General features: G+C 46.2%; 2 protein-coding genes across 2 annotated transcripts in view; one reads left to right on the forward strand and one right to left on the reverse strand.

Annotated features, from left to right (window-relative positions):
* On the forward strand, positions 1–4,719 carry EIF6 (eukaryotic translation initiation factor 6; the record flags this gene model as incomplete). The annotated part of the gene is made up of 5 exons (XM_009892122.1): positions 1–40; positions 956–1,089; positions 1,901–2,077; positions 2,680–2,861; positions 4,496–4,719. Coding segments are annotated over 5 exons (543 nt in total), but the record flags the coding sequence as incomplete, so codon positions are not given.
* A 6,105-nt stretch (positions 4,720–10,824) lies between these two features.
* The window catches only part of MMP24 (matrix metallopeptidase 24 (membrane-inserted)), a 48,790-nt gene continuing 44,813 nt past the window's right edge, over positions 10,825–14,801 (reverse strand). Inside the window, exons 7-9 of the mRNA XM_009892104.1 lie at positions 14,348–14,486; positions 12,480–12,746; positions 10,825–11,240 (exon numbers count right to left, since the gene is read on the reverse strand). Of these exons, the coding sequence (XP_009890406.1) occupies positions 10,903–11,240; positions 12,480–12,746; positions 14,348–14,486 (744 nt within the window). The 3' untranslated portion in view covers positions 10,825–10,902. The remainder of the gene's footprint in view (positions 11,241–12,479; positions 12,747–14,347; positions 14,487–14,801) is intronic.

A 14,801-nucleotide genomic window follows, 5' to 3' on the forward strand; every position in this document is an offset into this window, starting at 1 on the left:
GCCGTGGCCGGCTGCCGCATGATCGGCAGAATGTGTGTGGGTAGGTGGCGGGGCGGCCGTTCGCCCCCGAACGCGGCCCGGCAGCGCCTGGGCGTTCCCGGTGGAAACGGGGAAGCGATCCCGGGTTCGGTTGGTGCGCACTGGCACACAGCGTGGGTCTGACTGGTGGGGGGTCCAACGGGCAGCACCCCTCGTCCTCAGAATTTTTATTTTAACGTTTGAAGCACATGAAGAGGAGTGAAAATGGTAAAACTAAAACTCGCCCGGTAGCAAAGAGCTGGGGCAGTGGGGAGTGTTTGTCTCTCGGAGCTTAAAGACGGGCTAAAGACAGGCGTAAGTCTGCTTTCTGGTAAACTGGGAGAAGTTTCTTTTTTCTTCATGGTTCAGTGCCAGTGCTGCAGGGGCTGAGCCCGAGGCGGTGGGGGGCGGCATTAACAAATGCAAAAGTCAGGGAAAAGTCTTTCATCTGTCTCTTGCTAGCAAGACCTTATTGAATCGGACAAACTTCTTGCTTCAGTTTTGTTCCAGTGAAAAGAATGTTTTTGTCCATCCTATCTTACTGCTTCGCACTGTAAAGTAATACAAACAAGCAGGATCTGTATGTTTTGTGGGGCAGTTGGCATCTGTAGGGGAGATTCCTAGCCAAAGCGTTTCATTGAGAACTTTGGGGTTCCTTTAGTTTTGTTGAAAGAGAGATGTGATTAAAGATAGTGGCATTCACCCTTTTCTACTCTGAGAAAAGTCTGTGCTTCATCCTGATTTTCCCTTACCTGTGTGCTGTGTTCCTAAATGTTAATGTTATTTCTCTTGGGCTGAATTCGGGGCTTGGGAAGAGTGGATAGGGCAAGGGCAATTTAAGCCGTTATATGAACATCAGGAAAGTAGGAAGCCTGACAAAACATTCTTTTTTTAGTTTTCTCTCTTTTTTTTTTTATATTTTAAATTGTCATTTTAGGAAACAGACATGGACTGTTGGTCCCAAGCAGCACGACAGACCAAGAGCTTCAACATATCCGCAATAGTCTTCCAGATTCTGTACGAATTCAACGAAATGACTACGTAGCTCTTGTTCATCCAGATCTTGACAGGGTATATGGCTCTAGAACGCTTTTAAATTCATAGTGGATGTATGTGGAATGGCTGCCGAGCTGCAATTTGGGTTTGTAGTTGTTGAGAAATGCTGTATGAAGTTTGACAAGGGCAAGTGTAGGGTCCTGCATCTGGGGAGGAATAACCCCATGTACTGGTACGTGTTAGGGGCTGACCTGCTGGAGAGCAGCTCTGCAGAGAGGGACCTGGGAGTCCTGGTGGACAAGTTGATTGTGAGCCCGCAGTGTTCCCTTGTGGCCAAGAAGGTCTCCTGGGGTGCATCAAGAAGAGTGTGGCCAGCAGGTGGAGGGAGTTCATCCTCCCCCTCTGCTCTGCCCTGGTGAGGCCGCATCTGGAGTGCTGTGTCCAGTTCTAGGCTCCTTCCAGTGTTTGCTTCCAGTTAAAGGTGATGAAGAAATGGGGCTTTGGTGTTAAGAATGCAAAGGGAAAAAGGGGGGATGAGAGGGAGGTAATAGTCTTTGCAGCATATTACATTTTAAATAAGTGTAAAAAGTAAGGCAAGATGGCCAGAGAGGGAGAAATCAAAGTAATTCACAGTGAAAACCTGGAGGGAAAGGAAGTTCTTTGGAGTTATACAGAAGGATATGACAATTTTGTCCCAGTGGTGCAGAACAAAGTGGAGTAAGTGTTTTATAATGAATGAGTAAGCTTTTTATGACTGAATTGCCCGTTGTGAAGGTGGGGGAAGGCTTTTAAAGGGGAGGATCTCAGTTCATGGTTCCATGCAGGAATAGCTTGACTCCAACAACACTGCTTTGCTGAGGACTTTATTCTGTCTTTATGTTTGCAGGAGACAGAAGAGATCTTGGCAGACGTACTGAAGGTTGAGGTGTTCAGACAAACGGTAGCAGATCAGGTGCTGGTAGGAAGTTACTGTGTTTTTAGTAATCAAGGAGGAATTGTGCACCCCAAAACTTCAATTGATGATCAGGATGAACTGTCTTCATTGCTCCAGGTCCCACTCGTGGTAAGGCATTTGTGGGTTTGTGTTTTCTCTTGCCACTCCTTTCTAATCTAGTTTCAGTTTTTTCTACGTCTCGTGGCCTAGATAGTGTTTCCTCTGCAGAGCTGTTCCAAGTGGGAGATGAGGAGAAGACTTGAACAGGGCAAGTTTTCTCTGAGACATTTTCCCTGTCTTTTCTGAGTCTGCATAAGCTGGTTAGCACCTTTAGTTTGCTTCTGAACCATTGCTCTGCTGGGATTATGCAAGTTGATTCATACAGAATGTGAGATTGTCTGTGGTTTGTCCAAAGGCAATGTTTAAAAAAATTAAGTAATAACTCCTGTGTCCGCTCAACTGGATTTGTGAATTTCACAATTGCTTTGCCTTTATGCTTCCTGCTTGTTGGATTTTGTTTCACTGAATGCCACACAATTTTCTCCCCAGAGATTAAAGGCTGCCCATTAATCTTTTTATCCGAAATCTTTATCACTTTGTTGATGGCAGAAGGTTTAATATTTTCAGGAGTGTGAGTTGAGTCTTTCCACTAAAGACTTGTAATAAGAACGCGTAACAAATGTGTTGCTGTCAGCATATCCTCTTAACTCTTGCCACTTTGTTTTTGCCAGGCTGGAACGGTGAATCGTGGCAGCGAGGTCATTGCGGCAGGAATGGTTGTAAACGACTGGTGTGCCTTCTGTGGGCTGGATACAACCAGCACTGAGCTCTCCGTCATCGAGAGTATCTTCAAGCTGAATGAAGCTCAACCAAGTACCATTGCTACCAAGATGAGAGATTCCTTGATTGACAGGTAAGGAACGTCCAGGTCATGATCAAAACAGGCAAGATTTTACTATAAAATGAGCTGGTTTTGGTTTTTTTTTTTTTTTGTCTAATTATTCACTCTATTTTATTTTTTTACTTCCTTTTTCCTTTTGTTGGGTTACTGACAACAATTGCCTCATTGCAGAAGGGTTTGTTTCCTTGTAGCTGATGAGCCATATTAATCCTGTATGAAAAACGTAAGGGTATTTTTTTGTTGCAGTTATAATACTTTTTGTGAGAAATAGTATTCAACTTTCAGGTACTTTTTTTCTAGCTGTTCAGTGCTTAGCTATGACACGAATGGATTTTTTTAAGCAAATTTTGTTTTAAAAGTGAAAATGCCAGTGATGTTGCTTGATGTCTTGGCTTTTGATTGTTGTAACCCATAAAATTATTATTTCAAATGCCTGCTACAACCATTTCTGGAGCTAAAAAGACTTTGGAGCTTGTCTGCTGCTGCCTTAAATCTTTTTACTTTAAAGCTGCTACCTTAAATATTTTTTAAGCCTTTTTTGTCAAAGTCTTTATCCAAGTTACCTTTTAATGGGAGGCAGGTTTTCTTGTTTTCTGCCTGGACTCATAGTGGTATAGGACCTTCCCCATTCGTGACTGGATGAGGGGAGGGCAGTGGATGTCGTCTACCTTGACTTCAGCAAGGCTTTCGACACCATCTCCCACATCATCCTCGCAGGCAAGCTTAGGAAGTGTGGGTTAGATGTCGTATTAATGCTTATCCCAGGGGGATGGGAACAGTCTTTTTCCAGTGGTGCCCGGTGACAGGACAAGAGGTAACAGGCACAAACTGGAATATAGGAAATTCCATCTCAACCCGAGGAGGGGCTTCTCTGCTGTGAGGGCGGCAGAGCAGTGGCACAGGCTGCCCAGAGAGGTGGGGGAGTCTCCCCCTCTGGAGCCATTCCAAACCCGCCTGGACGCCGTCCTGTGCCACTGCTGGAGGTGCCCCTGCTCTGGCAGGGGGTGGCACTGGGGGAGCTCCTGGTTGGCCCTGCCAACCCCCACCAGTCTGGGATGCTGTAATGTAAGCAATGTTTTTTATGAGGTTTAGGCATGCATATAGATGAATGTCCTATGTGGACTTTGCATGGGCTTTCATCTGATTACAACTCTTACGATAGTTGCTGTGGTGCTAGGGGTGTGTTCTTGAGCCACCTAGGCCATTGTAACTTAGAGGCTGAGTTCTCAGTTATCATAGGAACGTATGGGAATGGTTTATGGCATAAGGAAAGAATAAGGAATTCCTTGAATTAAAAACCCTTTGAAAGAGTTCTTTGCTGTGCCTTCACAGTTCCTGTATAAAGGCTTGATGTCTCTGAGCATTACAGAGCCATAATTAAACTTGCTCTGAGCTTTTGATAACTACTTAGACCAGGCTGAGCGTACCTTTTGCTTTTGCCAGCTTGGCAAGTCTGTTCTTACTGCTGGCTGTTAGCAGCAGCTAGGTCTGCTTCCCTGTTTTCATAGAACCTTATGGTCTAGGAAGGGAAATTTCTACTGGGCCTTTGTAATTGGAGGTTGAGAACTGACTGTACTGGTGTTTTGAAATGCCTTCTGCGCTCCCTGGTGTGTTCGCTAAATCTCCTTTCTGTTTTATCTTTTTAGCCTGACATGAGCAGTGCTGGTTCCTGCTTTCCAGAAAGCTCCTAAGGAGTGAAGTGTCAAGCTGCACTTCGGATTACAGACATCTGGACCTTCTGATGTTGTTTCTTCAGGCCAAGCCCAAGGAAGAGGCTACAAACCCAACTTTTTGTAGTGCTTTGTAAACTTAGTATTATTACAAAACCTGTCAAATAACATACATAAGTTACAATTAAGGAATGCGGTCTATACCTTTGCTGATGTTTTCCAGTTCTTCAGCTGTGTTTTTTTGTTTTGTGATGCTGACTGAGACCCTCAAATTAGCCCACAATATTTACTCTTGTGGCTGGTGATATTGATCACTGGAGATTATTTTGTCTTAAATAATGCATCAGTGTTCTGCTGCACAGCAGTCTGTTTCGGCACGTACATGGCACTGCCCTCTCTTTCCACACTCTTGCTAAAGCCTCTTGTATGTCCAGTACCAAAAAGATAGTAGTTTACTTGCCACAAAATCATTCTGAAGTCATCACCTGCTTTCTTGCCCTAACTTGCAGCTATTCCCACAGGGCCAGTGATTCTGAAATGATCAGCTCTGATTAAAACTGGTATTTCTCAGAGTCAGTCCAGGGGCTTCTAACAGCAGCAATGTGTGACTGCCTCTGGAACAGTGGTATTTGATCGGTTATTGGCAGACGCCCGGTGGCATGTGTGCTGCTTCTGAGGCATCTGCCAGAGAGAGCCCAGAAAAGCACGCTACTGCCCATGGGCTTAAATTTGTTCTGTAGAACAGTTACCCACCTACGCTGGGAAACTCTTAGAAGTCAGCAAGTCAAAAAAGTACTAAACCACCTCATCTTGAGTTATCTTGGTGACAAAGGTTAAGTAACACGGTTCTAACCAGTCATTCCATTCAGTCAGATGTTAAAGATTGGGAGCTTGCTAATGAAGAGCTCTGCCTGTGTCAGGGAGTGGTGATGGTGAAAAGGAGCTGTAGATCCTGCTTTCAGGTAGAAGTCTAATTTGTTTCTAAAAAGAGCTCACTGATCTTATTTCAGTTGCTTTTCTTCCGCTTGACTGTTAAAAGTATACTGAAGGCATAGAAATGTCTCCACTTCCCATCCTAAGGGTGTGTGGAAGCTCCTCACTTGTTTCCATCCCGCTGCGTTACTCTTGACTGAGTTCTGAGGAGAGAGCTGCCTCAGAGGCAGTGTGGGCAGAGCTCTTTTTTTTTTTGCCCTTGTGCTTCAGGCTTTGTAGAAAATTAAGTAAACTTCCATTTTTGTTTTTACTGTCTGGATGTTTAGGGAAGGTTTTGATTGATTAAAGGTTGCTCCTTAAACTTCTAAATAAAGATTGCCATAGAATCGTAGTGGTCCTGCCACGTGGTCTGTCTAGAACGGTAACTGGAAGGTGGCAAATGCGAGATACCTGTTCAAAACAAGGGTTTCTCAACTAGTGAGATGGGCCTATGTATAAGGAAAACAAACTATTATAAAGAATGGAATTGGTAGAAACATGGATATGTGATACCATGAGAGAGCATAAACTCTGTGTTTTAATGGCAAGTCATGTCTTACAAGACCTGTGGAGTTCTTTAAAGGAGTCCGCAGGGATGTGGAGAAGGTCTGTTGTAATGCTATTTGTATTTCCGAAAGGCATTGGGCAGGCTTTTATGCCAAAGGCTTTTAAGGGCCCTGGGTGAGTGATGCCATGGAATGAGAGGGAAGCCCTTTTACATGCTCGAGGCTGGGGGAAAAACTCAGAGTAAATGGTTAGAGTTTCACAGGGAGTCTCACAGGGAGCTCTGTGGGAGCCACAGTGTTCAGCACTATTGCGTCCTGTTTAGGAAAGGCAGCGGATTAGTGCAGGGAAGTCTGCCCACGCTGACTTACTCTGACTAGTAAGGATGAGGACTGACTCAGCAGTTGATAGAAAGGTAAATTCAGTGCAGCTGAACATGAAGTGAAACATACTGTGGTTAAGAATCCAAATTTTACCTGTAGTGATGACCTCTGAGCAGTGCAAGAACAAATTCTTGGCCTGAAGGTACATATTTGAACGAAGACATGTGCTCAGTCATCAGTAACAGTCAAAAAACCAAACTGAATGTTTGGAGTGAATTAAGAAAAGAAAGCCCAAACAAAGCATCGTTATCTGTAAATCCATGATGCATCTTTATCTTAAGTATTATATGTAGATTAGATGTGAGTGTTGCACAGTGGTTGCCAAGCTTTTCTGCAAATACATATTTTGGGGTAATGCTTATCTGCTTTGTTGTTCATTACATTTTGGTTCTTCTGTAAACTAGGAACTCCCAAAGGAACTGGGGGAAAGGAGGAGTGAGATGCTCGTGCTATTGCCGATTCCTTCCCGTGAGAACCTGCCTAGCAGTGTCGGAGCTTGCAGGTGCAGGGCCATGAGGAGGAGACCATGAGAACAATGGCGTGCAACAGCAAGGGAGAAACGACAGCTCAGGTGAAGGGTTACAGAAAGGCAGAATTGCCAGTGGCCCGCCCTCAGCATTACACAGCTTGAGGCACTTAAAGCACGGTGCAATGCTTGGCTGACCCTTTTTATGCGCTTTATCTCAAAGGTGGCACTGTCCAGTGGCGATGCCAAAAGAAGGTGTTAAGGAATAGTCAGTCAAATCAAGTCGTATGTCCCCAGTGTTGGGTGTTGCTACTGCCAGTTCTCAGGATTCTGAAGAATGAAATCGGTGAACTGTGGAGCCCCGGGTTCTGTACGATGGCTGCGTATCGCCTTTGCTGTCGGGCAGTGGAAGGCAACATGTGACTTCATGGATTACGAAGGGTTGCAGGAACGATCTGAGGAACTATAGCGCATTTCAGCTGTGTTGGACAAGTGTGTGTGATACTATGAGACAGGTGGGAGTCAAGCCCCGGGATGAACATGACAGGACAGAGAAGCATTATCCAGAGGTTTTGAGGGAGGAATGAATGTCTCATGACGCAGGGTTCAGTGAAGAACTCACAGGGTGTGTAGCTTTGGCTGCCATAGTGGGCTTTAATGTCCAAAAACTTCTGTCAGGATCCTTCACAGAGATTTTTAAAAACCTGAGTCCTCATGGTGTGAGGTGGGAGATCCCCTTGAGGTTTAATGGCTAACAAGAAGTTAGGAACAACTAATCTTTCTTACAATGAAGGACCAGCTCTGTTCCGACTAGTGATTGTGTAACCCAGCACATTTCTAACTTACCTGGAAAAATGAGCCTACTTTACTGGTGATGAAATTATTCATAGTAGTCAAAACCAAACAGAAGCAGAATGTTGAGTGCAGTGTAGTGTATGTGGTGGGCCACTCGCCGGAGGGGCTGCGACTGCTGTGCTCCAGGTAAACGCGTGCCAGGACTCCACTCTGGCTGTACGAATGGCCCGTACTGCTGGGCGGTGTGTGTCACACTGGGAGCACACCAGGAGGAGCCTCTTGCTTAGGGAATTTGAGTTGAATAAGCACTGCTGTTCCCTGCTCCCCTGTGGTGGCAAAATGTCCTGGTGCCGCATGTCTGGACGGTGACCGCCTGTCCATGGGGATGCTTTAGCCATGCTGATGGGAGGCAGAGCGGGTCGATACTCTGCTGTCGGGTGCTGTGTTTCTGTAGCATAATCCAGGATGCCAGCAAAGAGCTCAGGTGTGGCAATATTAAGGAACTATCCCTTACCCAAATACTGATGTTTGTGCTCGGATCCAGGTGACCCCAGGACTGCACAGGTGCTAATCTCAACACAAGAGAGATGACAGCGGTGCGAATGGGACTCTACTCAGGGAAGGTGGGTCAACCGCTCACCTACCTGCCCCAGCCCCCCCAGTGCCAACACCTGTAATTATACCGGGCTGTTTCTCAGCCCCTTAAACACCTACGCAAATCCCGCACAGCCCTGCAAAGCTCCGGTACGTAACAGCTGCACCTGGAGCAGTTAGAAAAGGCACCAAACTATTTCTCTGCTTCTTTGAAACAGCAGTTTTTTGAGGAAGGCTGAATTTTGGCAGTACGGGGCAGGCGACTTGCCTCCTTGCATCAGGGTGCCTGGCTCCACAAGGCAACGGCTCAGCTTGCTCCAGACCTGTACAGCTCCTAACTCAGTATAGGGCTTTGAACAGACCAAAAAAATCTACCTTTGGGCAGGAAGAAAGAAAATACAAACAAAACCAGACATTTCTCTAGGTTGTAAATTTTTTTTTTTTTTTTTTTAATGATGGCTGTTGGAAGTTGCTCAAAGGTTTGGGCTGTCGCAGTCCCAGAAGAGATGGCAGCGTACAGATGAGTTCGATGTGCCATGTGGCTGTGGCGTTCATAGTGTGCATTCTACCACATACAGAGTACACATAGCAACGTACGGAGTAGCATGTGGGGGGGTGTGTCTAATTAGTAGCTCCGATTTCATTTGGTCCTTTGCACTCCTTCACCCATCATGAGACATTATCACATTTTTTCACTAAAATTCAAAGTTTTGCATCTACTAGTTTCTCACTTATTTTGTAATATGTTTGTAATATTATTTTTTTTAATGTTTAAACACAATAAACAGCTTGGCTACGGAAATCAATTATGGAGGACAAAATACAGTTTGAGACCACGTGTTATGCAGTCCTAGTGGGCTTCGCTAGAAGTATCTATTTGTCTACCCTGCTTCACCATAGCAATATTTGAGCACTGGTTTGAAATTCAGAATGCTGATGATCTTTCTGCTTCTTTGTTCCTCATCATTGTAATGCAGACTATTTTTAGCATGTTTGCCATCCTTGGATTTTTTTTCATAGCTGACATTTTAAAAGCTGTACTTTTTCAATACTAACCGGACATTCTGTGCATTGCACTTCCATTGCACTGAATGAAATTCCGTTATAGGCAGAGGGCTTACGCTAATCACCTGTTCCTTATAGGCAGCGTGCAAAGCAGTTCATGTGCTTGCATGAATGGCACTTAGTGCGGGGCTGGACTTCCCCATTGCATCGCGCTGCTAGCAACTCTTCTTCCACTCTGATTTAACATGGTAGAAATACCAGCATCAACAACAAAATGGACTAAGCTTGTGGTAAGGACACAACATCCTCAACCCTTCACAACTGTAAGAGGGATAAGCAGAAGCTACTGTTGTAGGAAGAGACTTGTGAAAAGTTACTAGCCGAAAGTTCAGATATTTATCTAGCCTTTACCTGATTTTTAGGTCTCTGTCAAATGGGGCTAGTGATGAACTCATTCTACTGTGCGGCATGCTTCCTTTGGTCCTTGCCAAATATTTGCCTGTGAAGAAGTGAGCAAAAACAAAAAAACAGATTTCGAAGGCATACAATGTTTGTAACATCTACAGGGATTGGATTTAGTTTTATAAACAGGCCTAATTCTTACTGTACCTTGACTATTTCAGCAAAATATAATGACAATCTCACTCCAAACAAACATTTCCATTCTCCTGAAACCCAACGTACAAATTCCACAATCTAGTTATACATGCCACGTAACAACAATTCATCTTTTCCCAACATCTTACCGGGGGCAGAGTGCAGTCTGCATCTATACATATTTTTTCAGTATATCGGTAACCATTGGTTCACTCTTTCTTGCTGATGGGAGCTTAAAACAACATCATATGACATTTAAATATTTATTTCATGAATGGCTCCCCAAACAAAAACATGTATTCCCATGATTGTTGGTTTTTTTTAGACCCGATTACTTTATCGTCAGTTTGTCCCAGTCTAGGGCTTGATGTTGCCAGGTAACGTTATGGTGTCTGGTTTGGTGCTTCTTGAGCTGTTGCTCTGCACTCGCGTACCTCTTCGAGTGCTTAGTGGTTCCTCATGCACTGTGCTGAGTGGCGGCGTCGATTAGTTATGAATGTACAAAACATCTGACCAGCAGGTATTGGAAAATCGTATCCAGGTAATTCCCTGGATTTTGTAATAAACTAAGAAGATCTTTTAGAATGGTTCAGCATCGGAATGTCTTCTGCTTACGACACTGAATTGTTCCTGTTCATAGATTTCATGATCTTAATTCATTTATGAGACAGCTATTAAAAAAATGGTTCTGTTCAGAGGTGGTTTAGCTACACTGGAGAATGCTGGGTTTAACAGGGAGCACTGGTGCAGGGAACTGAAGGAAGTTTCCCAGGTCAGTTGAAACCTGTCTTGAAGACTCCGATGTTAGCAGAGTGAGCCTGCGGAGGATGGCACACCGAGACTGACGCGCGGACTGAGGCAGTAAGAAGGAAAGAGGCTCCACACTGCAAGGCTGCCTGTATTTTTTCCAGTTTTCCTGCTTCTTTCGGTCCCAGGCTGTCCAAAACTTGTAGGTCACTGAAGTAGTTTTGTTTGATAGGCTTTAGAATGCATTTTTTTTTTCCTTTTTTTTTTTTTTGTCCATAGTCCTCATCAGATCAATGAGTTGAAATGTGCAGCGGGCTGTGTCATACCCATTCCTGGACAGGTCTTTTGTAATACACAACATTTTGCTGCACCTCTTTGTTTTTAAACTGGAAGATCGTGTATACCAAGACAAGGATACACAGAGACAAAATGCAAGGGATCACAACTGCGATTGCATTGACAGTGCTAGGCACATCGTTTATTGTCACCATAATATCCACATCGTCGTGGGGCAGGCGTCTGTCCTTGCTTCGTTCAACATCCTTCTGGTTACAGCCCATCCAGTCTTTGAGGATTGACCTGGGGTAGCCTGGCTCCACGCTCAGCCTCTGGTTATCGAACTTCCAATACTCCTTCCCTTTGTAAAAGTAGGTATAAACTAGGAGACAAAACAGAGAGCATTTCTTGATGAGCTGTGCTTGCGTGAAGCTGTGCAGAGTGCCCGACAGGCTGGGGGCGGCAGCTGCCTGGGCTAATGAGACACGTTCATTGGGGGCATCCCAAAACCACTGAAAAGTGAAGGCGGTTTTGGAGCGAGGATTTCAAGGAGAAGCCATAACCCTGGCTTGTGGGTGCAGTGTTGCCCACAGGGCACTGTTTCCCCTTGGCCAAGACAAGCTGTGAATACAAAAACCCAACTAAGTAACTTTAAAGTAAGCATTCTGCAGTGAGTTATTTTTTACTAAAGCATCTGTAAATGTGGGCTTGTCATGACCGAGCAATTAACACAACCTGCAGAAGGACAGTGTGTGCCTGGGTGCAACAGTGTTTGGAAGAACCCTCAAGGTTCCTGCTCACCCAAAATCCAGAAGATTTCACCTTTATTAAGGAGCAGTCTTGTCCTGCTGCTAATAAAAGGCTGATGGTTTATGCTACATGTTGTCTGAAGTACAGAATCTCCCCACATGACTCCTTTTCTAATCACTCTCAAGTGATTAGGAAAAAAAAAAAAGGAAAAAAGGAGATGGGAACAGTGGTAAAAGAATTGGGGTTCCTGCATCTGTCCTCCAGCCTGGCCAGCTCCCACCACGGTCCTCCAGCCCAGCCCTCCAGCCCTTGTCTTGCACCACAGCCCCAAATTTAAGCACGGCCTCAATGGCACAAGCCCCTTCAGTTAGTTCTTTCCCCAACTGGAAGAAGAGGAAGAAATGTTCAAATCAGAGAAAGGAATGTGTTGGAAGGAGCCTCTGGATGTCCAAGCCCCTACTGGGAGCATGTCTAACTCCAAAGTTCATCAGGCAGGCTGGAGCCTGCAGCAGTGGCTGAGCCAGCTACAGATAAGAAACGAGGAGGAAAATCTAAGTTACGGCATCCTCACAATCAGGAAAACTCGGGTAGGGACTGTTGTGGCAGCAAACCCAGAAAAAGTTCCCTTCCCATCCCCTCGAGCTGGCGTTACGATGATGTGGTTGAGCAGTTGAGGAGGTACATGGGTTGGGATGAGGGTCAGGAGGGACCCCAGACCGCGGGTGCTCGCAGGGGCCAGTGTGACCTTAGGACTTCTGAGACTTGATTCCTATCTCCAGAAATATTCAAAACACCCCACATCCAACAACCCAACTCTCATGGCAGACAAGGTGTTACCGATCTAATAGGCGTAATGAGGACAGATACATACAGCCTTCTTTGCTGAGAAACGCTCCCTGGGGAGCCTGAGGGATTCCTCTCCACACAGTGATGGGCTTTGGGTATCCCGGGTCCGTTGCTCTCTTGTCCTCGTTGTACCTCCAGTACCTGTCGCCTTTGAAGAAGTAGGTTTTGCCTACCGGCTCCCAACGCAGAGCCGTGTCGATGCCTTCCCGGGGCAGACAGCTCCCCAGCTCCACCAGACTGTGTGGGTAGCCTGGCTCTGCTGTCACTTCTTTAAAAACCCAGTATTTATCTCCTGAAGATGAATGGGGACACAAACAAAAAACAGATTTGCCTAATTAGTTGAATTGATGTAAATATAAAATAGCCCCAATGAACCACAGCATGCTGAGGACTTCCAGGCTTAACTGGAATTATGTGAAAAAGCTGCTCAAAGAATCACAGAATCACACAGATGGTGGGGGTGGGAAGGGCCCTCTGGAGCTCCCCCATCCCACCCCCCGCCAGAGCAGGGGCACCTCCAGCAGTGGCACAGGACAGCGTCCAGGCGGGTTTGGGATGGCTCCAGAGGGGGAGACTCCCCCACCTCTCTGGGCAGCCTCTGCCACTGCTCTGCCGCCCTCACAGCAGAGAAGTCCCTCCTCAGGTTGAGATGGAACTGCCTATGGTCACCTTTGTGCCCGTTCCCTCTTGTCCTGTCACTGGGCACCACTGAAGACAGACTGTTCCCATCCCCCTGGCACCCTCCCTTGAAGTATTTGTAAGCATTAATGAGATCCCCCCTCAATCTTCTTTTCTCTAGACTAAAGAGCCCCACGTCCCTCAGCCTTTCCTCATATGAGAGATGTTCTAATCCCCTCATCATCTCAATAGCCCTTTGCTGGACCCTCTCCAGCAGTTCCCTGTCCTTCTTGACCCGGGGAGCCCAGAACTGGACACAGTGCTCCAGATGTGGCCTCCCCAGGGCAGAGCAGAGGGGGGAGGATGACCTCTCTCGACCTGCTGGCCACACTCTTCTTGATGCCCCCCAGGATGCCATTGGCCTTCTTGGCCAAAGAAGAGCTCCTGCTCTTCATTTTGACCCTGCAGCCTCCTGACTTCATTCGCTGCTCCTCAGCTCTTGGTTTGATAGAGACATTAAACATCCCTTTCCCATTTACCTTCTGCAGCCCAGTCACAATTTCAAAGCCCTCTCTCCTGCCCTGTCTTTGCCATCCCTCATTCTGACTAGGGAGCTCCTTGCAGGAGGTCAGCCCGTAGTTTTCCATCACTTCTGGTGCCTTTCCCTGAGCCTTCTCAAGTTTTAGTACACTTTACTGAGCTGAGGGACTGAAGCTACAGACATAAAACTCAGAAGAGCCGGTAGTGTGTTTTTGTACGGGGGCACACCAACGCTTTCCAGCCACTCTTCCTTGCTCACAACTTGCTCTCAAGTGATAGATCCTGTTCAGATGCTGTCACGGCGCAAGGAGGTAATGTGGGCCCCAGCATAAAGTCCATCATTTTCTCTCTTTAGGAGACAATTGTCCAGAAATGTGGTTTGGGAGCGCCCTCCAACTGGAAAGGTTGTAATGCCGGATAGGACTGATAGACTGCCACTCCCTGGGAAACAGGAGCGAATTAGGACCTTTCCAATTGGAGGGCACTCACAGACCGCATTTCTTGACAACTGTTATCCCATGGAAGCCAACTTCCACTAATCAATATTAGCTTTATACAGAGCTCATCCTGGCGAGGCCAGCCCACGCTAAACTGTATTTTAAGGATTAGTGGCTGCTTGAAGTATCCCCCGGGAAAAGGACAAGGATGCAGCGTACCTGTTCTCACCCTCTTCACGCCATAATAGGCGTGGGATGTGGGGCAGCTGTGGTAGGGTTGTACTGAGATGTACTGTACCTTTGAAGAAAACGAATTTTCCATCAGACCGCTCGTAGGCTGCATCAATCTTTGCGGGGAGGCCTTTCCAGAACTGCTCGATTTGCATGGGATAGCCCTCCTGCACTCGGTTGTTGCGCAGACGCCAGAACCAGCGATCCTGAGAAAACCAGAAGCGTCTTCAGACTAAGTATTTTTATCTTGCAGTCAAATCAGGCTGGGCGGCCAGCATCAACCATTACTAATCCCTGCCTAGGCCCAGTAACCATTACAGACAGAAGTCCTGGCTCAGGTGACAGCTCCAGCCCAGCCCAACACTGTCTCCAGTGAGGGAAGCGCTTCGTAGGGAAGATGGCAGCCAAAAGGGCGAGAAGTTGATTGCTGGTGCTGTGAAAAAGGGTGGAAAGAAGGAGAGGAAAAAGGAGCAGGGGGAAGCAAGTTCATAGTTATAAGCGTTAGGAACTCATTTGGGAGT

This window comes from Charadrius vociferus, unplaced genomic scaffold, assembly GCF_000708025.1.
Source record: "Charadrius vociferus isolate BGI_N301 unplaced genomic scaffold, ASM70802v2 scaffold409, whole genome shotgun sequence".
Lineage (NCBI taxonomy): Eukaryota > Metazoa > Chordata > Aves > Charadriiformes > Charadriidae > Charadrius > Charadrius vociferus.